The sequence below is a fragment of the Hylobates moloch genome, unplaced genomic scaffold (genome assembly GCF_009828535.3).
Source record: "Hylobates moloch isolate HMO894 unplaced genomic scaffold, HMol_V3 SCAFFOLD_10, whole genome shotgun sequence".
Taxonomy (NCBI): domain Eukaryota; kingdom Metazoa; phylum Chordata; class Mammalia; order Primates; family Hylobatidae; genus Hylobates; species Hylobates moloch.
Window position 1 is genome coordinate 22,441,084 of NW_026652285.1, and position 25,485 is coordinate 22,466,568.

The following is a 25,485-nucleotide window of genomic DNA, read 5'->3' on the forward strand; positions in this document are numbered from 1 at the left end:
CTACTGCAGGATGACAGGCTTTAAGGAAATCAAAAGGAATGTCTTCTTGGAAAGGAAGTGGTCTATCTGCCTTATCTACCCCGTCTTCTAGTAAACAGTACTAGAATCTAATAAATAGCACATACAGGGCTGGGCATGGTGGCTCACACCTGTAATCCCAGTACTTTGGGAGGCCGAGGCAGGTGGATCACCCTGACTGAGGTCAGGAGTTCGAGACCAGCCTGGCCAACATGGTGAAACCCCATCTCTACTAAAAATACAAAAAAATTAGCCGGGCGTGGTGGTGGGTGCCTGTAATCCCAGCTACTCGGGAGCCTGAGGCAGGAGAATCACTTGAACCCGGGAGGCAGAGGTTGCAGTGAGCCAAGATCGCGCCACTGCACTACAGCCTGGGCAACAAGAGTGAAACTCTATCTCAAAACAACAACAACAACAACAACACATACACAGATAGGAATAAAGGAGTAAAGATAGAAGAAAATAAGAGATTGGGTTCTCTGCTTTAGGCCAAGATATCAAGGAGGTAGCACCTCACCAGAGGCCACGGACCCTAAAGTGGGTAGTGGTGCAATGCCCACTTCGAGAACCCTGACCTCTGAGTCAGAACAACCTTCTTTCTTCTGGGTCAGAACAACCTTCTTTCTGGCCTCTGAGTTGAGGGCTGCCTCTCCCTCCTTAGGTGGCCGCTTAACAGGTGGCAGCTATGGAGACAGACGGCTTCTAGAACAAGATGGTATTACTTACTATGGCAGAGGGAGGTCACTAAGGGATGTTCTCAAGTCAATCTTCTCCTCTGGACTAACAGTCTGGGAATGGTGGGGTGACAGAACTCAGCTAGTGAGGTGGTAGGGACTGTGAGACAATGAAGAATAGAACCAGGATTCACATGCAGAAAGGAAAAAGTGTGAGCAGCAAGTAGTCCTGGGGTGGTCCACAGAGGGATGGAAAATCCAGGCCCCAAAGGGCTTAAAGCAGGCCCAAAACTGTGCCAGGTGAGGCAGCCACTAGTGTCTCCAACAATATCTGAGACAACCTTCAGACACTGGTGCTAATCCAAGAAGTGACAGCAGACAAAAATGGGAAGTGCTACTCGGTAGTGCCCTCAAGCCCCATGCTCCGCCTGTTGCTCATAACACCAGCCAGACAGAAAAGAGCCTGGCGGCATCCCAGACCAAGAACATGCCTGGCAATCTCCTGCCTCAGACTAAGATCAAGATGGGGCCACTGCTACAGCCTCACACTGGATACCTCAGCTCCAGAGCAGCTCACTGCCACCTGAGCTGGCTCTAGATGAATCACCCTGGACCCAGCTACATGCCCCAAGGGCCACCGGAGGTAGGCTGATAAAGGAGTGAGACGACAATACTAGGATGACAGGCACATAACGAATGCATTTTCCTGGCCAGTTTGTCACCTCTGAGATCCAGGTGCTGCTGTCACACCCTGCCAGGTGCTGCCTTGGCTCCCGCCATGCATGAGGCTTCAGAAGCCTCTGACTTGAGGGAAAGGACTGCCCACAAAACCTGAGTCCACTTAGTAGACAACTTACTTATTGAAGAGATGATTGTCCACCTTGATCTTGCTGTAGGCTTTGAAGTCATCTGGCATTAGCATGACAGGAACAGGGACATTGCTCAGCTCATTGATCTGAAAAGCAAGGAGAACGTAAGGCTCTCAGCCAGGAGGCCACCTGCCTCAGAGACACTAAGCTACAATGTGGATGCCACAATCTTGCTAAAAGCATGTCCAAGTTTCCCTGTCTTTTTTTGGTTTTTTGAGACAGGGTCTCACTCTGTCACCCAGGCTGAAGTGCAGTGGCATGACAATGGCTCACTGCAGCCTTGCCCTCCTGGACTCAAGCAATCTGCCCACCCCAGCCCCCCAAGTAGCTGGGACTACAGGTGCACACCACTACGCCCAGCTAATTTTTTTGTATTGTGTAGAGACAAGGTCTCACCGTCCTGAGCTCAAGCAATCCTCCAGCCTTGGCCTCCCGAAGTACTAGGATTACAGGTGTCAGCCAACACACCCGGCCCCTCCCTATCTTTATTTCTGTTCTTCTCTTCAAGTAAGTTCCCAACCTTGTCCTATTTTACCTATTGAAACTCTCCACCTGATAAGGGCCAGCTCAAAAGGCACCTCCTCCATGAAGTTTTCCAAGATTCTCTAGACCATAAATACCCTTTCCCATCTTGGAATTCCTGAAGTTTTCTTTGTATCTGTCTTCTGGCCATCTCATAGTCTCTCATATTGTAGTTAATGCCTATAAACCTCACCTGCTAGAGTTAAGCTGAGCAATACTACATTATTTATATTTCTTTTTCTTTGAGATGGAGTTTTGCTGCTGTTGCCCAGGCTGGAGTGCAATGGCACGATCTCGGCTCACTGCAATCTCCACCTCCTGGGCTCAAGCCATTCTACTGCCTCAGCTTCCCAAGTAGCTGGGATTACAGGCATGCGCCACCATGTCCAGCTAATTTTTTTTTGTATTTTTAGTAGAGACCGGATTTTATCATGTTGGTCAGGCTGGTCTTGAAATCTTGACCTCAGGTGAGCTGCCTGCCCTGGCCTCTCAAAGTGTTGGGATTACAGGCGTGAGCCACCATGCTCAGCTTTAATTATATTTCTAAGCAAACAGCATCCTACTAATCTTTGGGGGCACCACAGTGCTTGGCACCATTACTAGCATATATGGCAGATACTCAATAAATATTTGTCATATGCAATAATAAATGATCAATAGATAAATGTCTCCCAACGTAAGTGGGTATTAATTAAGGCCATTGAATATCTTCATACAAATTGTGGGTCACTCAAGAAATTAGCTCAAGGAAGAAAAAAAGCTGGATGGTTTGTGTGGACATGTAACTCGTATCCCCAAGGTAATAGAATAAATTTATTTATTTATTTATTTATTTATTTATTTATAGACAGAGTCTCACTGTGTCGCCCAGGCTGGAATGCAGTGGTGTGATCTCGGCTTACTGCAAGCTCCACCTCCCAGGTTCAGACCAGTCTCCTGCCTCAGCCTCCAGAGTAGCTGGGACTACAGGCACCCGCCACCACACCTGGCTAATTTTTTGTATTTTTAGTAGAGACGGGGTTTCACCACGTTAGCCAGGATAGTCTCGATCTCTTGACCTCGTGATCCGCCCACCTCGGCCTCCCAAAGTGCTGGGATTACAGGTGTGAGCCACCGTGCCGGGCTGTAATAGATTAAACTTAAGCTGTAATAGATTAAACTTAAAAGTGAGCAGAAGTGGTAAATGTCTGGCCACTGCCCCACTCGGACCCTCCTGATAAAAGCAGGGCAAGGCCTGGCACAGTGGCTCATGCCTGTAATCCCAGTACTTTGGAAGGCCAAGGCAGGAGGATCACTTGAGGCCAGGAGTTCTATACCAGCCTAGGCAACACAGCAAGACCTTATCTCTAAAAAAATAATTAAACGTGAAGCCGGCCGGGCGCGGTGGCTCACGCTTGTAATCCCAGCACTTTGGGAGGCCGAGGCGGGCGGATCACGAGGTCAGGAGATCGAGACCACGGTGAAACCCCGTCTCTACTAACAATACAAAAAACTAGCCGGGCGTGGTGGCGGGCCAGAGAGGTTGGGAAGAGAATGGGTTGAACCGGAGGGTTGGGTGGGTCTTCCATGACCGGGATCCCACTCATCCGTCTCAAAAAAAAAAAAAAAAAAACGTGAAGCTGAGGCAGGCAGATCACCTGAGGTAAGGAGTTCAAGACCAGCCTGGCCAACAGGGTGAAACCCTGTCTCTACTAAAAATACAAAAAAAATTAGCTGGGCGTGGTGGAAAACACCTGTAATCCCAGCTACTCGGGAGGCTGAGGAGAATCGTTTGAACCCAGGAGGCATAAGGTACAGTGGGCCGAGATCGTGCCACTGCCTGGGCAACAAGAGTGAGACTCTGTCTCAAAAAAAAAAAAAAAAAATTAAACACATTAGCCAGGCATAGTCGTGTACACCTATCGTCCTAACTACTCAGGAGGCTGAGGTGGGAGGATTGCTTGAGGCCAGGAATTTGAGGTTACAGTGAGCTATGATTGCGCCACTGCACTGCACTCTAGCCTGGGCAAGAGTGAGATCTTGTCTCAAAAAAGAAAATAAAATAAAGCAGAGCCAGTTCCTGATGTCAAGTCCTGCCATACACTAAACTAGGGGAGATGGGGCAGGATGCCTTGCCTCTACTGCAAACAAATCTTCTTTCATCCGTTCGGGGAGCTGGATCCTGGACAGAGAGCTAGCTTTCCACTGGTGCAGAGATGAGGGCAGATCCTGCCCTTCCCTACCTCCAGTTTAGCCAATTAGTGGTCTAATTAACCACAGATGTCCTCTCCCATCACAGCAGAGTATTTGACATTTGACCCTCAACCCAGTTGCCACTAATGCATTCAGGATTTACAGAGGAAACCTTAGTCCTGACTTAATGGACTGGGGGGAGGGGGCACCACAGCCTTGTGTCTCCCAGACACTTTCCTTGCAAATCCTATTATCTCAGTGAGGCCCCAGGTGGCAGTGAGGGGATAACCTAGTCATTAGAACTCCTCCAGGAGCATAAATGGGGGAAATGGCATTTAATTTGCTGCTCCTTTTATGTTCCAAACCTTTTTTATTTAGAAATGTCAGAGAATGGAGGAAGTTCAAGTTAATGCAGTAACTGGGCTGGGGAACCATATCTTCCTAGAGTTGGGAAAAAACCCAATTTACTCATGGAGAAATGAAGGAAGCCATAGGAATGCATGCGCTTCGAGAGGGGTGCTGGGGGCGGGGTAGTTTATAAGTTGGCAGTGGAGCAGACACTCAGTAAACTGCTGGCAAAAACTGGCATAGACACAAGAGTGTATCCTGTATAATTCCATTTATATGAAATTCTACAACAGGCATCTATAATGAGAGAAATGAGATGAGTTGCCTGGCCAGGGGGTGGGGGGTGCTGAGTGTAAAGGGACATGAGAAGTGTGATTCTACGGTGACAGAAATGTTTTATATGTTGTTTGGGGTGATGGTTACATGAGCATATACATTTGCTGAAATTCGTCAAATTGTATACTTAGAATATGCACACTTATTATACATAAATTATTCCTCAATAAAGTTGATTTTTAAATTCCCAGCATCCGGGTCTGTGATACCCTTCATTGGCTAAATCCTCCCAATAGCCAAAAAAAACTCCAAAAGAGTCATGCCAGTTCCCATTCCAGGGGGTGCTCACAAGATAATGTGACTGTCAAATCTGTGCCTACAGAGGAAACCATTCCACTTCCTTGTTTTTCTGCCAACAGAAACAATTCGTGGTGGCTGTCCCATTTCCTTTTTCCTGGCATATCAAGCCTGGCTCTGAGACTTAAAGGGAAAACAGAGACAGAGTTCAGGGCTCGGCTGGGCGCAGTGGCTCACGCCTATAATCCCAACACTTTGGGAGGCCGAGGGGGACGGATCATGAGGTCAGGAGATCGAGTCTCGCTCTGTTGCCCAGGCTGGAGTGCAGTGGCAGAATCTCCGCTCACTGCAACCTCTGCCTCCTGGGTTCAAGCGATTCTCCTGCCTCAGTCTCCTGAGTAGCTGGGATTACAGGCGCATGTCACCACGCCCTGTTAATTTTTGTATTTTTAGTAGAGATGGGGTTTCACCATGTTGGTCAGGCTGGTCTCGAACTCCTGACTTCGTGATCTGCCTGCCTCAGCCTCCCAAAGTGCTGGGATTACAGACGTGAGCTACCACACCTGGCCCAGCCTAGGAAATTTTTAACTCAGCTAACATTGGTGAACAATCCATATCTCAACTAGGGGAGACTTACCCCTCATTTCTACTAGGCCACATGTAGATGATTCACTGTAGGGATTAGCCATATTATTATTTTTTAGTTGTGTGAAATTTTATATCCCAGAGAGTTCTATTCCATTTCAATTGAACCATTCCTATTGAAATATCTACTACGTGCTTCATTCTGTTAGGTAAGTGTGTGGGAGGAGGAGAACACAAGGGGAGAAAGTGTTGTACACGCAAAAGAAACAGGCTTATAATCTCATCAGGGAGATGAAAAAAACCCCTGACACAACTCAAAGTCAAAGCAGTATACAATTAAGTGAGAATCCAGGGATACAGACATCAAGAACAGCAGAGGCTCAGAGAAGGATGAGGCTAGCATGGCCAGACGGTCAGGCTCCCAGTCCTCATATATCAGGCCAGAAACAAGGCACCTAATGCCTCTCCTGGTATTGCACCAAGAGCACTTGACATTAGAAGAATCTACAAGATCATGTTACACTCCTGCTTAGAAATCTTTCATGGCTCCTCATCAACCTCAGGGTAAAGTTTTAACTGCTTAGCCTGGCATTCAAGGCCTTTCCTAATCTGGCTCAGACTGCCAATTTTTTTTTTTTTTTTTTTTTTGAGATAGAGCTTTGCTCTTGTTTCCCAGGCTGGAATGCAATGGCGTGCTCACCGCAACCTCCACCTCCCGGGTTGAAGCAATTCTCCTGCCTCAGCCTCCTGAGTAGCTAGGATTATAGGCATGCACCACCATGCCTGGCTAATTTTGTATTTTTAGTAGAGACGGGGTTTCTCCATGTTGGCCAGGCTGGTCTAGAACTCCCGACCTTAGGTGATCCACCTGCCTCGGCCTCCCAAAGTGCTGGGATTACAGGCGTGAGCCACCGCGCCCAGCCAGACTGTTTTTGAGAGGGTTCTGTCTTCCCAGGTGAGTGCAGTGGGATCTCGGTCATGCAAATCCACTCCTGCCTCAGCCTCTCCGAGTAGCTGGGACTACAGGCACCCGCCACCACGCCCGGCTAATTTTTTTGTATTTTTAGTAGAGACGGGGTTTCACCGTGGTCTCGATCTCCTGACCTCGTGATCCGCCCACCTTGGCCTCCCTAAGTGTTGGAATTACAAGCGTGAGCCACTGCGCCCGGCCCAGACTGCCAAATTTCTATTCAATTTACTTCTACTCAGTGTATCAAGGGCCTTACTATATGCTAGAAGCTGGGGATACAAACACAAAAAGACATCTCCAGAGCTGGGCGTGGTGGCTCATGCCTATAATTCCAGCACTTTGGGAGGCCACGGCAGGCAGATCACTTGAGGCCAGGAGTTCAAGCCCAGACTGGCCAATATGGCAAAACCCCGTCTCTACTAAAAATACAAAAATTAGCCAGTCGTGGTGGCGTGTGCCTGTAGTCCCAGCTACTCGGGAAGCTGAGGCAGGACTGCCTGACCCAAGAGGCAGAGGTTGCAGTGAGCTGAGATTGTGCCCCTGCACTCCAGCCTGGGTGACAGAACAAGACTCTGTCTCAAAAAAAAAGTAAGTATTGATTCTGCATGGGAGAGGCGGATGGTTGCTAAAGGAAGCTACAGAGAAACACACTTGAGTAAGGCCTAGGATGGAAGTTCTCCCAAAAATGAAAGGAAGGAAATCCCAGGCCACAGGAAGTCAGAATCCAGCCTGAGTTGTGAAAGTACACTGCCCATTTTAGAAATGGTGAGTGCGTCTGCAGGGACGGGTCCAGGGACAGAAGGCAGCATCATAGGATGGAAATAATGAGTGGAGGGAGGTAATACAGAAAGATAGGTCATCAGTCTAGCACATTAATATTGTATAAATATCATATTAATATTTATTATTGTATAATAAATAGAATAGGTGCTTCTATTTATTGAATGCCTGTAAGTGGCCAGCGCTTTATACCATTATATATTACACATAAATAATATATATTCTATTCTAAGGTATTACTTGTAATACTTAAGAGTCACGTAAAGTATTACTAATTTGACTTTGGAAAAGAGGTTCAGAGAAAAGGGTACCTTTCTGAAAGTCACACAGACAGTATGTGCAGTCAGGATTTGATCCCAGGCCTGTCTGGTGCCAAAACCTGGGCTCTTTATGCTGTGCTGTGTAATCCTCCGTATGGCTGGCTACCTTGCCTAAGGTGAATTTTCCCTTCCTTGTCTCCATCCTAATACCACCGCAAGGAAAGTGTGATGCTCACTTTACAGGATATGAAAATGAAGCTCAGTGAAAAAAAAACTACTGCTACAAAGCATACTAGTAATAAGGGGCAGAGTCTGGGTTTGAACTTAAGTTTGTCCACAGTATGATAAATTTGGACTTGACTATAAAGACAATGGGATACTCCCTGGTTTAATTCTGGGAAGCCACACAATCAGATGAGTGATACAGAAAGGTAATTCTGGGATAAAGGATTGGAAAAGGGAAAGAAAAAAAGCAACAAGACCATTTATGGGGCCAATACAATAGTTCAGGTGACAGACAATAAAACAGGCAGTAGGAACAGAAGAAGGGACAAAGCTAAGAGGTTCATCCAAGAGCTGGCTAAATGACACTTCCTCTGGGAGAGGTTTTTTGTCTCACCCCGGTTGAATTAACTACTTCCGTCTCTGTGCATCTTTATGTCCTAAATATTACATGTACTTAAGTAATTACTTGTCTACATGTCTGGTTTCTCGACTAGTCTGAGTCCCTTGAAGGAAGAGACTCTACCTTACCCATTTGTGTGTCCCCGGCACAATGACTGGCACACAGTAGTTGTTTGGAGGAATGTGTGGATAGAAAAAAGGAGGGAGTTGAGAACTGAAGGATGGCTAACACTGGGATAAATGAAGAAAAGAAAATGGCAAGACTGGTGTGCCCGTGCCATAAGACTCATGGTCTGGAGGATGGGCTAGGTTAAGGTGAGCTACTGAGGCTATGACCAGACTGTAGAGAGTCTTAAATGCCAGGGAGAGAAGAATAAACTTTATCTGGTAGATAAAACGGAGTGCAGTACTAAAGGTTTTGTAGCACAGACGCTCTTAAAGCAATGTTTTAGGAAGATGTGCCTTTCCTTTTCTATCTCTAGCACACTGGGCCAGACTCTTTCCCCTCCAGGAGCAGTGCACTTGTGGAATGTCAACTCATTCAAATACCACGCTAAATACAACTTAATAGGAAGGTAAGTCTGTTGTATCTCAGGTCACTTAAGTGGTTTTTGGAATATCCACATGATTAATTCCATGAGCCATCAGCATAAATTATGAGGGGGCTAACCAAGCTCAGTGAGAAACAATTTAAGAGCAATGAGTTGGCCAGCGCAGTGGCTCACGCCTGTAATCCCAGCACTTTGGGAGGCTGAGGTGGGTGGATCATGAGGTCAGGAGATCGAGACCATCCTGGCTAACACGGTGAAACCCCGTCTCTACTAAAAAAAAAAAAATACAAAAAAAAATTAGCGGAGCATGATGGCGGGCACCCTGTAGTCCCAGCTACTCGGGAGGCTGAGGCAGGAGAATGGCGTGAACCCAGGAGGCGGAGCTTGCAGTGAGCTGAGTTCATGCCACTGTGCTCCAGCCTGGGTGACAGAACGAGACTCCGTCTCAAAAAAAAAAAAAAGAGCGATGAGTTCACTCTATGCTGATCTACTGGAGATGAAAATTCCTTGATTGATTGATTGATTGATTGATTGATTCAGGGTCTCACTTCCATAGGCCAGGCTAGAGTGCAGTGGTATGATCTCAGCTCACTGCAGCCTCAACTTCCTGAGCTCAGGTGATTCTCCCATCTCAGCCTCCCTAGTAGATGGGACTACAGGTGTGCCATCATGCCCAGCTAATTTTTTGTATTTCTAGTAGAGACAAGGTTTCGCCATGTTGCCCAGGCTGGTTTCAAAGCCCTGGGCTCAAGCAATCCACCCACCTCAGTCTCTCAAAGTGCTAGGTATGATTCTGTTGTACATATACAACAGAATACTATTCGGCCTTTAAAAAAAAGAAGAAAATTCTGCAATATGCAACATGGAGATGAAAATTCAGCAGCTAGTTCTAGTCTGGTGAACTTCTGTGTCCAGAAGCCTCCACTTTCCTGTGCGACCTTCATAGAAATTGTTACCCAGGAGGCCTGGACTAGGCATGCAGGTTTCCTGACGTGTTCCAGTCCTCTGTTGTCGGTTCAGCAGTGGGCTGGCCACCACCAGCAATCACTTGTTACCTGCCACCATCAGAAAACATGACATGCTAGAAATACACTCACAGGACCGAGGAGGTCCAAAGCAAGAACTGGGACTCCAGAGAGGAAGAGAGGGCCACAGGAGCCAATAAATCTACCGGTGTTTACTCCTCCTTTCCATATCTTGCTTTCTCCTTCTCCTGCTGTTTGAGTCCCACTGTTCCCTGTGAGGTGGGAAGGCCTGCTAAAAGAAACTTCATTCAAAGGCCTGAGTAGGAATGTTCTCTAAAGATTTTTTTTTTTTTTGAAACGGAGTCTCACTCTATCGCCCAGGCTGGAGGGCAATGGCGCGATCTCTGCTCACTGCAACCTCCGTCTCCCGGATTCAAGCCATTCTCCTGCCTCAGCCTCTTGGGTAGGTGGGATTACAGGCACACGCGACCACGCCTGGAAAATTTTTGTATTTTTAGTAGAGACAGGGTTTTGCCATGGTGGCCAGGCTGGTGTCAAACTCCTGACCTCAGGTGATCCACCTGCCTCGGCCTTCCAAAGTGCTGGGATCACAGGCGTAAGCCACTGCTCCCAGCCTTCTCTGAAGATTTTTTCTTTCTTTTTTTTTTTTTGAGACAGAGTTTTGCTCTTGTCACCCAGGCTGGAGTGCAATGGCACGATCTTGGCTCACTGCAACCTCCGTCTCCCAGGTTCAAGTGATTCTCTTGCCTCAGCCTCCCGAGTAGCTGGGATTACAGGCATGCGCCACCATGCCCGACTAATTTTTGTATTTTTAGTAGAGACGGGGTTTCACCATGTTGGCCAGGCTGGTCTTGAACCCCTGACCTCAGGTGATCCGCCCGCCTTGGTCTCCCTAAGTGCTGGGATTACAGGCATGAGCCACCATGCCAGGCCCCTCTGAAGATTTTTAAAGCAGTAGGGCAAGAGAAAAAGACAGGTAAAGGAGGTCAGTGGCTCACGTCTGTAATCTTAGCACTTTGGAAGACCGAGGCAGGCAAATCGCTTGAGTCCAGGAGTTCGAGACCAGCCTGGGCAACATGGCAAAACCCCGACTCTTCAAAAAATACAAATATTATTTGGGTGTGGTGGCATGTGCTTGTAGTCCCAGCTACTCAGGTGGCTAAGGCAGGAGAATCACCTGAGCCTGGGGAAGTAGAGGCTTCAGTGAGCTGTGATTGTGCCACTGCACTTCAGCCTGGGCGAGAGCGTGAGACCCTGCCTCAAAAAAAAAAAACAAGAAAGAAAGAAAATGTATGGACAGAACAGAACTGGGGTGGAACGTAGGAGAGAAATTGAGCAGACTAAAGAATAAATCTGTCCCTCACACCACACCAAAAGTGAACTCAAAATGGATTACAGACTTAAATGTAAGAGCTAAAACTATACATACTCCAGCACTATTCATAAGAGCTAAGGTGTGAAAACAAATCCATCAACAGACGATAAAGAAAATGTAGTATACATATACAACAGAATACTATTCAGCCTTAATAAAAGAAGGAAATTCTGCTATGTGCAACATGGATGAACCTTGAGCACCTTACATTAAGTGAGATCCGCTAGTCGCAGAAAAACATATATTGCATGATTCTCCTTATATGAGGTTTCAGAACAGTCGAATTCATAGAAACGAAGAGTGGAATGGTGGTTGCCAGGGGCTGGGGGCAGGGGAAATGGGGAGTTAATTGGTAGGCATAGAGTTTCATTCAAGCGAGATGAATACACTCTAGAGAGCTATACTATGACACTGTTCCCATGGTCATCAATAACATAATTGTACACTTAAAATTTTGTCATGAGAGTACATCTTATGTTAAATGCTCTGACCACAATAAAATTTAAAAAAGAAAAAAAAAAAAAAAAAGAAGAAGAAAGAGATAAAACTCTAGCTGGAAGGATTGCTTGAGGCCAGAAGTTTGAGAACATCCTGGGCAATACAGAGAGACCCCAATTCATTTAAAAAAAAAAAAAGAGCGAAAACTATAAAACTTTCAGAAGAAAACAAAGGAGTAAATCTTCATGACCTTGGGTTAGGCAATGTCTTCTTAGATATAACACCAAAAGCACACACAACAACAACAAAAAAGATAAACTGGACTTATTAAAGTTAAAAACTTGAACTTCAAAAGATACCATAAGAAAAATGAAAAAGGCAGGCCAGGTGCAGTGGCTCACGCCTGTAATCCCACCACTTTGGGAGGCCGAGGCGGGGGGATTGCTTGAGGCCAGGAGTTTGAGACCAGTCTAGCCAACATGGCAAAACCCTGTCTCTACTAAAAATACAAAAATTAGCCTGGTATGGTGGCGGGCGCCTGTAATCCCAGTTACTCAGGAGGCTGAGACAGGAGAATCCCTTGAACCCGGGAGGCAGAGGTTGCAGTGAGCCAAGATCACACTATTGCACTCCAGCCTGGGTGACGGAGTGAGACTCCATCTCAAAAACAAAACAAAACAAAACAAAAAAAATCACAATGAGATACGAATTCACACCCAACAGAATGGCTTTAATAACTTTAAAAAAACAATAACAAGTGTTGACAAGGATGCAGAGATACTGGAACTCTTATACACTGCTGGTAGACATGTAAAATGGTACAGCCACTTTAGAGAACAGTTTGGCAGTTTCTCAAATGGTCAAATACAGAGTTACTATCAACTACTCCTGCTCCTCTGATCCCTGTGGTAAGGCTTCACACATACCTGGTTCTTAAAATGGCCAACAAGTATCAAGCCAGGTCTACCTCCCATGGTCCATGCTCCTCTCTGAGGCCATCTCTTCCCTAATTCCAAACCCTCGGAACTGTATTTCATCCACTAAAACACTGGTTTTTGCTCTTCACTAGTTCTTCCCTGACAGGTGCAAAGTCTTCTGATTTTTCTCCTTGTTTCCTACACATTCTTCCTCCACAAAATCCATGGGCTCTTGTCCATGAGAGCAGCTCCTGTGACAACACCAAGTTCAAAGTCCTCTTTTTCCACCTAGAAGTAAACCAATCACCTCATGAAAGGGTAACTAACTTTTGCTGTAGATAAAGGCATATCCATCCTTCCTATCTGAAACACCATTAGCCACAGATCAGCATGCCTAAATGCCTAAACAGGTGAGAAACTAAAGAAAAGGTGGTATCTGAAATCTCAGATGACAAAATGTTACAAAGTAGGCTTTTTTTGAAGGGAGGAAATCTCCAAAAAAGTGCAGCAGTCCACCGAGGGCAATGTGGACCTGATCCCTTAGACGAGTGCAAGATTACACTCTTCTTCTAGGAAGATGTCTCAGTTCCCAAATGGGGACACTGAATACCAGACCTTACTGCAGACCAGGATGAAGCAATAAAACTTAGGACTAACTGGCCTCTGAAGCTTAGCCTGTCCAGGGCAGTGGTAGGAAGTTCCCATGAGGTGCCTGTTCATTATGTCCAGAGGCAAGGATCTTGCTTAAAGTCAATGCCTTTCCAACTAGCCCCTCAAACTTTCAACTTAAAGATAGCAAAGAAAAAAGATGACCACTTTGTCCAAGAGAGTAGGACTCACAGGACTCCTGACTCGTGATACCTAACCATCAGCTATTGAGAAACTTCATACCCACATCTGGACAGACTCATGCCTGCCTATCGGAACACCATGCATCACACACACTCCCAGAACCTGACATGCATAGGCGTATAATCCAGAGCATACATTCACCTTCTCTAACCGGACTACACTTCCCATCTATCCTGAGACTTGGCTGAGGGAGAGGAAAAGCAACAGGAGGCAAAGAAAACAAGACCAGCCACTCAGGCACCACCCTTAGCCGATACAGTCCCATAGTGCTAGACAATGAGTGACATCTCTTGCTGTGACCACAGGCAAGCTAATCCTCCACCCGAGGCCTCCTTTTCTTCATGTGTAAAATAAGAGACCCAAGGTTCCTTGCAGCTAGCTGTAATACTCCTGACTCTCAGGCCTCTACCAGTTCTCTACAGACAGGTTGCTTTCTGTGAGAAACAGAACCTGCAGAGAGAGGCCTGGTAGAGTGAGAAGCAGGATGCAGAACAAAATCTAGGACTGACTTCCAGAAAGGGACATGGGGTTCATATTCTGATCACCCAGTTTCCCTAGAAATGTTGTCAGATGACCCCTGGGGCAGCAGGAAGACCAAGTAACAAACTGGGCTGGATTGTTGGCCCAAAGCAGCTCCTAGAGGTCTGAGCATTATACCACTGGTACTCGCTATCCTGGCAGGACCCTCACTAACACCAGTGATGACAGTGAAAACAGTAACCTGCCCAAGACCAAGAAACCACAGAGACCTCAATTTACACATGCACTTTTCTAAATGACAGGTCAAGATCTAAAACCCTAGCTCAGATTACGGTTCATCGATCTCCACCCAAAGGCACCTTCAGCTCCCCTGCCAAAGCAATGCAAAGTCTTGCTGGCCCTCTTTGTCATCGCTTGGTCTTGTGAGCAATTTCAAGCACTCACAAGTGAACCTAAAGAACTGAAATCCACAGGAAACCCAAGTTTGATCCTCCTTATTCCAAAATTCTAGTTAGTGAAGTTGGTGTTTCGGGTCCTTTTACTTCCTCCGCTCATTCCCAGTGTGGGGATTCATAAAGAAATGGTCAGAAGGCCAAGAGCAAGTGGTTGGAAGAGGGAGAAGAAAGACCCTGAACAAACACCACATAAACAGTCTTCCAGCTTAAACACTGTTAGGATCCGACTTCCTGGCAGGGGCTGTTGAACAATCTCAAAGCACCCTAAGGACCCAGGGGACCTATCCCTCCTATCTAGGACCATAATCACTATGCATCATCACAGCCTTGCAGCCACACAACAGATAAGTCAACATCTTTGAAATGATCACCTTCAAAAACTATGGGAAGACATATTATTTCTACTATGAATAGTCCCTCCTTATAACCAGGCAGCCTCTTCTCTCAAATGGTTAATAGCCATTCTTTCTTCTCCCTAACCCAGAGAGACCCAGGTAAAGTGTCTGGTTCAAGGAAGCCTGTGCTTCTCCAGTTGATACATCTTGTTCAAGAGGAAAAAAAAGGAAACCTAGGGTGGAGGTCTACATTCAAGGGTAAGGAGGCCTGGAGGACGGGAGAATTTGAGCAGCCACAACAACCAAAAGATCAGAAAGAGAGGACTATTTGGGCAGACCACTGCTACTTGACAGAGCTGGCAGCCGGCTATAAGGAACAAGGGGAAATATACATGCAACAAACAGGGTGAGCGGGGAGGAGGAGGAGCAGGGATGAAAGCGACTCCACTGCACTCAGGCCTTGCCTTTGCCCTCCAGGGGCTGGCCCAAGCGAGCACGCCACACGCAGGAAGCCAGAGGGGCTGGAGGGAAGGGGAGGTGGTGACGGCAGACCACAGAGACACCAGGCCTCGCGTGGCGTGCGGGGAGTACACACGGGGCCGAAAGGCGTGCAAGGGTGGGGTGGGCGTGCAAATGGCTTGGCGAGGGGTGGCAGGCGTCACCGGCAGGGCCTGCGGGGCAAGGGCCCAGGACTGCGGGGGGCGTGGGAGCGCGCGGGGCCGCGCTCAGAGGGGCGCGCAGGAGCTGGTTACCGTGTGGTTCACCCCCCACATCAGGACGCTGAGGATCGGCTCGCTGGCCCGGAATAGCTTCACTTTCTGGCACACGAAGTGCTTCTTCTTGGTCTTGGTCTTGCTGGCGCTGAGCGGCGCCACCGCCACCGCCGTGGTGCTCGTGCAGTTGGACGACATGCCCGGGGCGGCGGCGGCGGCGGCGGCGAAAGCGGGGGGCGGCGGAGACAGCGCACAAGCCAGCGGCCTCAGGCCTCCCCCGGACCGATCCCCACCCCCGCTCCCTCACCGCGCCATGGTCGCGCCCGTCCCGTTACCTCCCACCCCGCCCCGGTGGTTCCGTCCGCCCCACGCCCCGCCCTCCAGCCCCGCCCCGGGGAGCCAGCCGGCCTGCTCCGCACCCCGCCCCCGGGCGGTGCAGCCGCCCTGCCGTCCCCTGGCCCGGTCCTCCCCGCCCGCGTGGTACGGCCCGTCCCGGGGAGGCAGCGGCCGCCCCGCCCGCCCCTCCTCCCCGGGCCTGACAGAAACCCGCCTGGCCTCCGAACGTCTCGGGGCCCCGCGCCGGAGCCGGAAGGGGAGGAGGGCTGGGCAGGCGTTGCTGTGGACCGCGGGAGGGGCTCCCCGCCCGGGCCCCCCAACGCCAGGGTTTGGCTTTCCCTCAACCCTAATGCCAAGATGGCGGCGACGCTACCGCTCCGGAAGGGAAGGAGGGGCGGGAATGCGAGGAGGGCGGGACGTACCATGCCCACCCCGGGGGAGAGGAGGGACGCAGCAAGGGGAAGAGGAAGTCCAGCCTGGAAAGCCAAGGAACGCCCCCTCGCTCCACCCAAGCGTGGATCTGCCCACTCCGCGGGGCCCCGGGCGAGCTCCACCCGCGAGGCACGCCCCTTTCCCCCAGGGCCAATGAGAGGAGGAGGCCAGGAACACTGGTTTTATGAATGGGCTCCGCGCCCACCCACCTGCTGCCTGGTCTCCCCGCAAAGGGTCAGAGCTCAGAGGCCGCCAGCACCTTCAGACACCTATCCCACTAATCGTCTTACTCTGGCTCATTTCGTAAAATCTTTGAGTATACTGCCCCACGCTTTGTTACATAATTCTCAGATGAGGGATCTCCATATATTCGACACAAATCACAGGTCAACGTTGTTCTTTCTGTATGGAAATTCGTAAACACGGTACTCCACAGCTGGTCGCTCTTTAAACAGTTACAAAAATAAATGTGGCCTTTATTACCAATTAATAAAATAAACATAATTAACCCCGGCATAATGAGGCATGATGAAGTGATTAAATGAATAAAAACGTATGTTACATTCTCTAGGGAAAGATCGGGTTTCGAGCATTACAGTGCCTGGCATCATAAGTGTTCAAAAACAGAAATCCGAACATTTTAAGCAGAATTAGGAATTAGCAGAACAAGGAAATCGCCCAGCTAATGTGCGGGTCAAGAGGGCCTAGGAGTTCACTGGTCAAATGACGGCTTCTGGTGAAAGAATAGAGAAGGGAAAAGGAGTAAAGACAGGAGAGTGGCCCCTCAAGGTTTTTTTGTTTTTGTTTTTGTTGTTGTTGTTGTTGTTGCTGTTGTTTTTTGAGATGGAGTCTCGCTCTGTCACCCAGGCTGAAGTGCAGTGGCACAATCTCGGCTCACTGCAAGCTCCGCCTCCTGGGTTCACGCCATTCTCCTGCCTCAGCCTCTCGAGTAGCTGGAACTACAGGCACCCGCCACCACGCCCGGCTAATTTTTTGTATTTTTTAGTAGAGACGGAGTTTCACCGTGTTAGCCAGGATGGTCTCGATCTCCTGACCTCGTGATCCGCCCACCTCGGCCTCCCAAAGTGCTGGGATTACGGGTGTGAGCCACCGCGCCCAGCCTGTTTTTGTTTTGTTTTAGTACCTGACTGAAAGAGACTAGCAAACAACTCCTGAAAATCTGTCATTGTAGTAACGTTACTACACGGTAAGAAATGAAGCCACGAAATAAAAAGCTTCCATTTTATTTTCCTTTAGGAGCCATGGAGCATATTGGCAATTTGGTTCTGACTCCTAAAATCATTTTACTATACCTTTACACTGCCTACATTAGAGACTGCAAGCAGTGGAAAAGAATAGATACTCCAGATCTTGTCGATAAACCCAGGCTCCTCCTAAACCAGCCAGATTGAGAGAGAAAAACGAGCTGGACTGCCTTATTGTATTACTTGCCATCAAGGTTCAATGTGGTTCTATTACCCAGTAAAGTCATTGACCAAACAAGGTATTTTCAAAAAGCTAACCTTTTTTAAAAGCATGTAAAAATTGTACATTTGTACATATACACATTACACTTTTACATCCAAAGATCAAATAGTTAACAGTTCATTTAGGGCTTTTTATATTGTTTGATTTTCCAGATTCTGTCACTCCCTTGGCTTTGACCTAACCTGACATCATTCTGTCACATTATGTTCTAAATCAAGTAAACGTTCATTTGTCTCAGTAAGCACAATCTATCTGGGTGACACCAGAGAGGTTTCTGATGGGTCTGGTGTACACTGAGGCAGTGAAATAGGTCTGTTGGCACAGGTAAGAAGGAAGCGACATGATAAACATCACAACCCCAGGGAACAGCCTTCCAGAGTGGCACAAGCACTCCCACCGAGATGGCAGTGCCCACCCGTTAAAGAGTCAAAACCCAAAGTTACTGAGTGTCCCACAAAGCAAGTCACACTAGCTCTCAAAGGAAGTGAGCTGTTTCAGGACTCGATGGAGCAGGGTCACAATGAACACTGGTGGTTTGACATCTGTGAAAGAAGTCATTTGAACTCTTATAAAGAGAATTAAGGGGTCAGCAGCTTCCCTGGAAAATGCAGGAAAATCAATAAGAGAGGGGACAGTTTTCATCTTTTCATAAAGTTCTTCTCCAGAGCTACCGAAGTTCTCTGTAGAGAGTAGATATTCCGCTTCACCCGATCCTCCAGGGAGGAAGTAGATGCACTCTCCAGCTTCATGCGGCTAGGAAGAGAAGACAGGCAAATGCAAGTCAAAAACATTTTCAATCAGTCAACTATTCTGGCAGCTTCAGAAGAAATGGGTTGTTAGCCATACAGCAGCTGTAAAAACACAACCTCTTTTAAGCCCCCATAGATAACTTTCAAGTGACTCCACCTGGAACCACATTTTTTTTTTTTTTTTTGAGATGGAGTCTTGCTCTGTCTCCCAGGCTGGATTGCAGTGGCGCGATCTCCGCTCACTGCAAGCTCCGCCTCCTGGGTTCATGCTATTCTCCTGCCTCAGCCTCCAGAGTAGCTGGGACTACAGGCGCCCACCACCGTGCCCAGCTAATTTTTTGTATTTTTAATAGAGACAGGGTTTCACCGTGTTAGCCAGGATGGTCTCAATCTCCCGACCTCATGATCCGCCCACCTCGGCCTCCCAAAGTGCTGGGATTACAGGTGTGAGCCTCCGTGCCCGGCCGGAACCAAATGTTTTTAAACCAGTGTCCATAAGGGAAAATGTATCTGTTTTGGAAAATAAGTCAAAGCCTCATTGGAAAAAGGCTTCCTGGGCCATGAATTCTTATCTAAAAGGAAGGTCAAGGAATTTCAATTATTTAGAAAATACCAAATTCACTTCTCCCCTCAAATAAAAAACATCCCACTGTGTGGTCAGAAAGGAGGAGTAGTAGCCAAGGTGGTCTGAAGGCTGGGCTCCATGTGCAAACACAGAAACCCTGGAACGGGAACCAGCTGCCAGCCTGCCTCTTAAGACTTTCCCCATGAAAGCCCCTGGCAGGAAGAAGATGCACTCACTGGATGAACTTCCCATCCCGGGAGTCCAGCTTCTCTAGTCTCTGCTCCCGTTCCTCATCCTTAGCGTGCCTCTTGAGGATGTTCAGTCTCTCCTCCTCCCTCCATTTGGCGTTTTCCATCATCTCTTGCCGTTTTCGCTCTAATTCCTCTGCGGAGAGTTTTCTGTTGAGCACAGAAACCATCCGATCAGGTCTCTGCCAGCAAAAAAACCAGAAGCAGCACAAGAAGCACCGAAGCCAGGTGGGACCCCAAGCTCTCCAGTTCACTGCTCTCTGCAAGTGCAAGGCCAGCCTGAGTTCCCTTCTAACATCCTAGTCAGGAGGTTTCATCCAAATTTCAAAGGCTTTTAGTAAAGTATTCCATAATCTCACTCAGTTATCTCTAGAGTGATTGTTCTGAAATATGAAATAAACTGAGAACTCATCAGGAACCTAAACCTGTAGCAATTATATCCCAATGGTTTTCTCAACAATTGACAGAAGAACAGAAGGCTAGGTTATCCATGTAACTGTTAACATCTACCATCTAACTACCCATTGGAGACTAGAAATTCATGACACAGCCCATGAGTACACTACTTTAGGACTAAGCTAGAAGCCAGAAGCCGAAGGAATAACTTAGCCTCAGAAAATAATAAATAGGGCCAGGCATGGTGGCTCACGCCTGTAATCCCAGCACTTCGGGAGGCCGAGGCGGGCAGATCACCTGACGTCAGGAGTTCAAGACCAGCCTGGCCAACATGGGGAAACCCTGTCTCTACTAAAATTACAAAAATAAGCTGGGTGTGGTGGCGTGTGCCTGTAATCCCAGCTACTTGGAAGGCTGAGGCAGGAGAATCGCTCAAACCTTGGAGGCGTAGGTTGCAGTGAGCCAAGGTCACACCACTGCAGTCCAGCCTGGGTGACAGAGCGAGTCTCTGTCTCAAAAAAAAAAACCTCCAAACAAAAAACAATTTACTATTAAAAATCTGCTTCAGATAATACATGAAAGATATTAGAGCATTCAAATGAGAGTAGAAGGCTTAAAAAAAAAAACAAAAAATGATTGCCAGGCACAGTGGCTCTAGCCCGTAATCCCAGCACTTTGGGAGGCTTAGGCAGGAGGATTGCTTGAGTCCAAGAGTTCAAGACCAGCCTAGGCAACAAAGTGAGACCTCCCATCTCTGCAAAAAAAGAAATTTTTTCTAATTAGTTGGGCATGGTGGCGCCCGTGTAGCCCCAACTATTTGGAAGGCTGAGGTAGGAGATCAGTTGAACCCAGGAGTGTGAGGCTGCAGTAAGCCATGATTGCCCCACTGCACTCCAACCTAGGCAACAGAGTGAGACCTTGTAGGGAGAATAAAGAAGTTATCAAAGAAATAATACAAGAAAATTTCCTAGAACTCAAAGACATGGTTTAGATTGCAGGAAGCAAATACTGACACTAGGAAAAAATATACAAATCATACAAGAAAGGAAATGTAACCTCCATATTCTGCTTGGCTTACGAATGAAAAGTATCAGTAAACAATATTTATATATCATACAAGTATGAATCCACATACTGATTGAACCAAAAATTCTGATATAACTATATTGGAAAGATAGGGATAGAAGAAACATGGGACTAGGAGTGTATGAGAGCTCATTTACACTAAGAGATTATTTCTATAACAGTAAGAAAATATCTAAGATCTGGCCGGGCGCGGTGGCTCACACCTGTAATCCTAACACTTTGGGAGGCCAAGGCAGGTGGATTGCCTGAGCTCAGAAGTTCCAGACCAGCCTGGACAACACATTGAAACACCATCTATACTAAAAATACAAAAATTAGGGCCAGGTGCTGTGGCTGACGCCTGTAATCCAAACACTTTGGGAGGCTGAGGCAGGCAGATCACCTGACCTCAGGAGTTCAAGACCAGCCTGACCAATATGGTGAAACCCCATCTCTACTAAAATATACAAAAATTAGCTGGGCATGGTGGCATGCACCTGTAGTCCCAGCTACTCAGGAGGCTGAGGCAGGAGAATCGCTGGAACCCGGGAGGCAGAGGTTGCAGTGAGCCAAGATCGCACCACTGCGCTGCAGCCTGGGTGACAGAGTGAGACTCCATCTCCAAAAAAAAAGAAGGCCGGGCGTGGTGGCTCACACCTGCAATCCCAGCACTCTGGGAGGCCGAGGCAGGCAGATCACCTGAGGTTGGGAGTTCGAGACCAGCCTGACCAACATGGAGAAGGCGTGTCTCTACTAAAAATACAAAAATTAGCCAGGCGTGGTGGCGCATGCCTGTAATCCCAGCTACGTAGGAGGCTGAGGCAGGAGAATCACTTGGGCCCAGGAGGTGGAGGTTGTGGTGAGCGAAGATTGGGCCATTGCACTCCAGCCTGGGCAACAAGAATGAAACTCCATCTCAAAAAAAAAAAAAAAAAAATTAGCTGGGCGTGACAACATGTGCCTGTAGTCCCAGCTACTCGGGAGGCTGGGACAGGAGAATCACTTGAACCTAGGAGGCAGAGGTTGTCGTGAGCCAAGATTGTGGCACTGCACTCCAGCCTGGGAGATAGAGCAAGATGCTGTCTCCAAAAAAAAGAAAGAAAGAAAAAAGAAAATATCTAATATCTAAAATTAATGGATGAAGAGGCAGCAACATATTTGTATTTTTAGGAATATGTAGCTATGAAAACAAACTACTGAAAAAGCTGAAAGTAGTTGCCTTTGGGTAGCATGACTAAAAGTGGGGTCAGGCAGGGCAAAGAACTACTAGCTTTTGTTTTTTTAAATGTTTTTAAAATAATTTTTTGTAGAGACAGTGTCTTATTATGTTGTTCAGACTGGTCTGGAACTCCTGGCCTCAAGCAATCCTCCTGCCTTGGCTTCTCAAACTGCTGGGATTACAGGTATGAGCCACCACACCCAGCGAGAATAATTGAGGGGTTTTTTTAAGAGGGTTTAATTTAAGAGACAGGGTCTCGCTCTGTCGCCCAAGCAAGAATGCAGTGGCTTGATCGTAGCTCATTGCAACCTTAATCCCTTGACCTTAAGTGATCCTCCCTGCCTTAGCCTCCCAAAGCGCTGAGATTACAAGCATGGACCACTGTGTCTGGCTTGGTTTTTGTTAAGAGATTTTTTTTTTTTTTTGAGACAAAGTCTTGCACTGTCGCCTGGGCTGCTGTGCAGTGGCGAGATCTCGGCTCACTGTAACCTCCGATCCCTGGGTTCAAGCAGTTCTCCTGTCTCAACCTCCCAAATAACTGGGATTACAGGCATGCGCCACCATGACGAACTAATTTTATATTTTTAGTAGAGATGGGGTTTCACCATGTTGGTCAGGATGGTCTCGAACTCCTGACCTCAGGTGATCCACCCACCTCAGCCTCCCAAACTGCTGGGATTACAGGTGTGAGCCACCACACCCAGCCTTACCTTGTCCTTTCAATGTGCCTCACATGGCCGGAGGTAGGGGACACAGACCCTTACAGGTTGGCAAGATAAATAAAAGTTGGTTTGTTGAAAAGGTAATGATGGATTATCCATTTGCCCTGGTTTGAGCCCCTTCTAGATTCAGGCCTGCAGAATGTGAAGTTAATCAACTGGGCTCCTGACTCACCTGGTGTATCCAGGAGCATGTCGCCTTTGGTAGACCTCTTTTTTAGGTGATGGGCTCCTAGTTTGGCCTGTCTCTCTCCTGTTCACCTTAGAGTTGTGCCTGTAACAGACACAGAAGGCAGAGAGGAAAAAGCCTTTTTAATCCAGGGGCTTACATTGAATCCCTCAAAGAATGCAAGATGAGCTAATAGTCTTAGAGGTATAATCTAAGCAGAGGGCACAAGTTTGAGAAAAACAAACATATAAGGTTTGATGTTAGACTTACCCCAGAGCTCCCAAAGCACAGAATACACCTACAGACATGTGACTTTGGATGCCTGAGCTTTACATTGAGGTGGAAAAAAAAAATGATATAAAGGAAATACCAAAGCAAAGACATTTGAGAAAGTCGATGGACAGACATCACCAAAAGCAAAAACAAATGCCTGCTGGGACCAGGCCCCCACAGTCACAGGTTATTTCCCAGTGAATCCCACCCTCACAGTTTGCTGGGTCTTGGGGACCGTGACCTTCTACCCAGGGATCGAGACCTCCTGTCCCGGGACCCTGCTTCCCTGGTGCTCTTCTTGCTGGCATGTCTTGGGGGTGAGTGGGAGGAGCTTCTGGATCTGGAATGGTTCTTCATCCCATGCCCTCTCTTTTGCTCGGCTGTCAGAGGACCCTGAAGACCCTGGTTACGGTCAGAGTTCCCGACCTATGTCATTAAGGAAAAGAGAAGTTATTCACATGGAAAATCCAGCTATTCAGGAGAAAAAGCGGCCGGGCTCAGTGGCTCACGCCTGTAATCCCAGCACTTTGGGAGGCCGAGGCGGGGGGATCACCTGAGGTCAGGAGTTCGAGACCAGCCTGGCCAACATGGTGAAACCCTGTCTCTACTAAAAATAAAAAAATTAGCCGGGCGTGGTGGTGGGCACCTGTAATCCCAGCTACTCGGGAGGCTGAGGCAGGAGAATTGCTTGAACTCAGGAGGCGGAGGTTGCAGTGAGCTGAGATCGTGCCACTGCACTCCAGTCTGGGTGACAGAGCGAGACTCCGTCTCAAAAAAAAAAAGAAAGAAAAGGCAGTGAAACAGGAAATGTTACATAAGGAGCTCACTGGGCACACCAATATCATCACATAGAATTATCACAGAGAACTGTATAAACTTAGTTATCTGCAGAATCCCCTAAAAGAATCTCCTTCGGTCAGCCAGGTGCAGTCGCTTATACCTTGAATCCCAACACTTTGGGAGACGGAGGCAGGAGGACTGCCTGAGATCAAGAGTTTGACACCACCCAGAGCAACTAGTGAGACCTTGTCTCTACAAAATATTTAAAAATTAGCTGGGTGTGGCAGCACACACCTGTAGTCCCAGCTACTCAGGAGGTTGAGGCAGAAGGATCCCTTGAGCCTAAGAGGTCGAGACAGCAGTGAGCCAGGATCACACCACTGCAATCCAGACTGGATGACAGAGAAAGACCCTGTCTCAAAAAAAAAAAAAAAAAGATGGCTGGGCGCTGTGGCTCATGCCTGTAATCCCAGCACTTTGGGAGGCCGACGCAGGCAGATCGCGAGGCCGGGAGATCAAGACCATCCTGGCTAACATAGTGAAACACCATCTCTACTAAAAATACAAAAAAATTAGCTAGGTGTGGTGGGCACCTGTATTCCCAGCTACTTGGGAAGCTGAGGCAGGAGAATGGCATGAACCCAGGAGGCGGAGCTTGCAGTGAGCCAAGATGGCGCCACTGCATTCCAGCCTGGGCGACAGAGTGAGACTCCGTCTCAAAGAAAAAAAAAAAAAGAAAAGAATATACCTGGCTTGGCTGGGTGCGGTGGCTCACACCTGTAATCCCAGCACTTTGAGAGGCCGAGACGGGCAGATCACAAGGTCTGGAGTTCGAGACCAGCCTGGCCAATATGGTGAAACCCCTCTCTACTAAAAATACAAAAATTAGCCAGGTGTGGTGGTGGGTGCCTGTAGTCCAAGCCACTCAAGAGGCTGAGGCAGGAGAATCACTTGAATGCAGGAGGCAGAGGTTGCAGTGAGCTGAGATCGCACCATTGCACTCCAGCCTGGGCGACAGAGCGAGATTCCCTCTCAAAAAAAAAAGAAAGAAAAGAATATACCTGGCTTGGCTCTTCACTATAGGTTAAGGAAGAGCAAGACGCAGAAGCATGGAGGACAGGACCCAAGGTTAAAAATACAGAAATACGCTGGGCGCAGTGGCTCACGCCTGTAATCCCAGCACTTTGGGAGGCCGAGGCGGGCGGATACCTTGAGGCCAGGAGTTCGAGACCAGCCTGACGAACATGGAGAAACCCTGTCTCTACTAAAAATACAAAAATTAGCCAGGTGTGGTGGCAGATGCCTGTAATCCCAGCTACTCAGGAGGCTGAGGCAGGAGAATCGCTTGAACCCAGGAGGCGGAGGTTGTAATGAGCTGAGATTGCGCCATTGCACTCCAGCCTGGGTGACATGGAGAAACCCCGTCTCTACTAAAAATACAAAATTAGCCAGGCATGGTGGTGCATGCCTGTAATCCCAGCTCCTCGGGAGGCTGAGGCAGGAGAATCGCTTGAACCCAGGAGGTCGAGGTTGTGGTGAGCTGAGATCG

At 47.9% G+C, this 25,485-nt stretch overlaps 2 protein-coding genes across 4 annotated transcripts in view; both read right to left on the bottom strand.

Moving 5' to 3' along the window:
* The window catches only part of PIP4K2B (phosphatidylinositol-5-phosphate 4-kinase type 2 beta), a 35,571-nt gene extending 19,595 nt beyond the window's left edge, over positions 1–15,976 (bottom strand). The window contains exons 1-2 of one of the 2 annotated variants that reach the window (XM_032163429.2): positions 15,537–15,976; positions 1,550–1,647 (exon numbers count right to left, since the gene is read on the bottom strand). In XM_032163429.2, the coding sequence (XP_032019320.1) occupies positions 1,550–1,647; positions 15,537–15,695 (257 nt within the window). In that variant the 5' untranslated portion in view covers positions 15,696–15,976. Of the gene's footprint in view, positions 1–1,549; positions 1,648–10,043; positions 10,353–15,536 lie in introns of those variants that run through there. The other variant, XM_032163430.2, reaches the window with a different exon arrangement.
* A 735-nt stretch (positions 15,977–16,711) lies between these two features.
* Positions 16,712–25,485, bottom strand: part of CWC25 (CWC25 spliceosome associated protein homolog) — a 31,952-nt gene continuing 23,178 nt past the window's right edge. Inside the window, exons 7-10 of one of the 2 annotated variants that reach the window (XM_032163427.2) lie at positions 23,371–23,582; positions 22,890–22,988; positions 19,304–19,465; positions 16,712–18,506 (exon numbers count right to left, since the gene is read on the bottom strand). In XM_032163427.2, coding sequence (XP_032019318.1) covers positions 18,392–18,506; positions 19,304–19,465; positions 22,890–22,988; positions 23,371–23,582 — 588 coding nt within the window. In that variant the 3' untranslated portion in view covers positions 16,712–18,391. The remainder of the gene's footprint in view (positions 18,507–19,303; positions 19,466–22,889; positions 22,989–23,370; positions 23,583–25,485) is intronic. The other variant, XM_058445133.1, reaches the window with a different exon arrangement.